This window comes from Apium graveolens, chromosome 9, assembly GCF_009905375.1.
Source record: "Apium graveolens cultivar Ventura chromosome 9, ASM990537v1, whole genome shotgun sequence".
In the NCBI taxonomy this organism is placed as follows: Eukaryota; Viridiplantae; Streptophyta; class Magnoliopsida; order Apiales; family Apiaceae; genus Apium; species Apium graveolens.
In genome coordinates this window covers 269,209,510-269,211,203 of record NC_133655.1, presented here as the reverse complement: position 1 = coordinate 269,211,203, position 1,694 = coordinate 269,209,510, and the positions used below count along the sequence as shown (strand labels likewise).

At 40.4% G+C, this 1,694-nt stretch overlaps 1 protein-coding gene across 1 annotated transcript; it reads right to left on the bottom strand.

Annotated features, from left to right (window-relative positions):
* Window positions 1-282: 282 nt before the first annotated feature.
* On the bottom strand, window positions 283-1,281 carry LOC141686313 (uncharacterized). The gene has a single exon (XM_074491355.1). The coding sequence runs from the start codon at window positions 1,279-1,281 to the stop codon at window positions 283-285; it is 999 nt and encodes a 332-aa protein (XP_074347456.1).
* Between the last annotated feature and the right edge of the window lie 413 nt (window positions 1,282-1,694).

Sequence of the window (1,694 nt, the reverse complement as noted above, 5' to 3'; positions counted from 1 at the left end):
ACAATTACCTAAATTAAAAAGATTTCGATTTTTTTAATCTATTCTCACACTTCTTTCCACAATAACATATCTTTTCCTAACTCAAATAACTTGCACAAAAATATTTCCCGAATATTCTAATTTAAAAATATTTATCTAAACGAATTATTATCTAAAATCTAATAAATAAATTAAAAATAAAATCAAGGATTTTACATTCTTCCCTCCTTAAAAGAATTTGGTCCCCAAATTCACAAGAATGAAATTAAATTAAACAAGTCATTTAAGAAAAGAAATCATACCTTAATTGCGATAGTTTTCATTTCCTGTGAGCTGGAACACACGCCCCTTGCCCATCTTGTTATCTGCTTCCTTCCTTGGTGGCGGTGGCGGGTTGTGCGGACAATTCGAAATCTTGTGTCCTACTTCTCCGCAATGGAAACAAGCACCAGTATTCCAACGGCAGACTTTGTCGGGATGATTCTTGCCGCACCTCGAACACCTTTCTCGATCACCTTGACCTCCGATGTTATCGTACACGTGTGGCTTCTTGAGTGGTCCCCCTTGAAAAGATTGCCCACTAGTTTGATTGAACCGCCTCTTATTCCAACTGCCAGACGCCTTTTCAGATTCTGCCAAGCCCCTTTCGATCACTAACGCCTTGTTGAGGACAGCCTCGTACGTCTGAAGTTCAAACGACGCCACTGAATTCCTGATGTCACTTCGAAGTCCCTCCTCTAATCTTCGTGCTCGACTGCTCTCATCTGCTACTAGGGTCGACGCGTACTTCGCAAGCTTTGCAAATTCTGCTTCGTATTCAATGACGGTTCTTCCACCTTGTTGAAGTCGAATGAAGTCCCTCTCTTTCTGCAGACGAACTGTTCTCGGAAAGTACTTGTCCTCTAAAGCCTTCTTGAACTTTGCCCAAGTGTACGGTTCATGATTTTCTTCAAGATTTTTCGTCTCATTCTTCCTCTTTTCCATAAGCCACCAGTCGTAAGCGCTTCCTTGCAATTGGTACACAGCTAAGGTTACCTTCTGTTCCTCATTGCTCCCCAGAAGTCCGAAAGCTTTTTCCATCTCTTGGATCCACATCTCAACGATAGCCGGGTCTGTAGCTCCATCAAAAGTTGGCGGGTTCAAACGCTTGAACTGAGAAACGATGTTGGGCTTTGGTTGCTGATTCACAAGCACAGCTAAAGTTTCAGCCAGTTGGTCAAAAACGTTTCCTCCTTCATCATTGTTCCCTTGATTGCCATTGTTGTTCTGATCTTCGTTGTTGTTCTGGTTATCTCCGTCCATCTTTTCTATAACAACACAAAATAAATTCTAAACTTATAGTCAATAATCAAAAAGCACAAAGTCAAGCATATCAAATAATCACACAAACAAATATCTAGATTAAATATAATTTCTTAAGACCTATACGTCAGTCTACAGGATCGCATCCTAGGGAATGTACTAGTCCCATACCTAATACACTCCGAAGAACAGCCTGCTCTGATACCAACTGTAACGATCCACACTTCCGGACTATTAACTCTAAAATCGAAACTAAAAGCAAATACAATTTCTTGATTAAAAAGTCTATTACAGAGGTCACTATTACAAAAGCGCAGCTAAAAGCGGAAGCCCAAAGGTCAATCTACTCCCATACTAAGATCCTCGAACTCCAATGTTATCCAACTCGAACTCTTAGGCGAACACCTGAAATT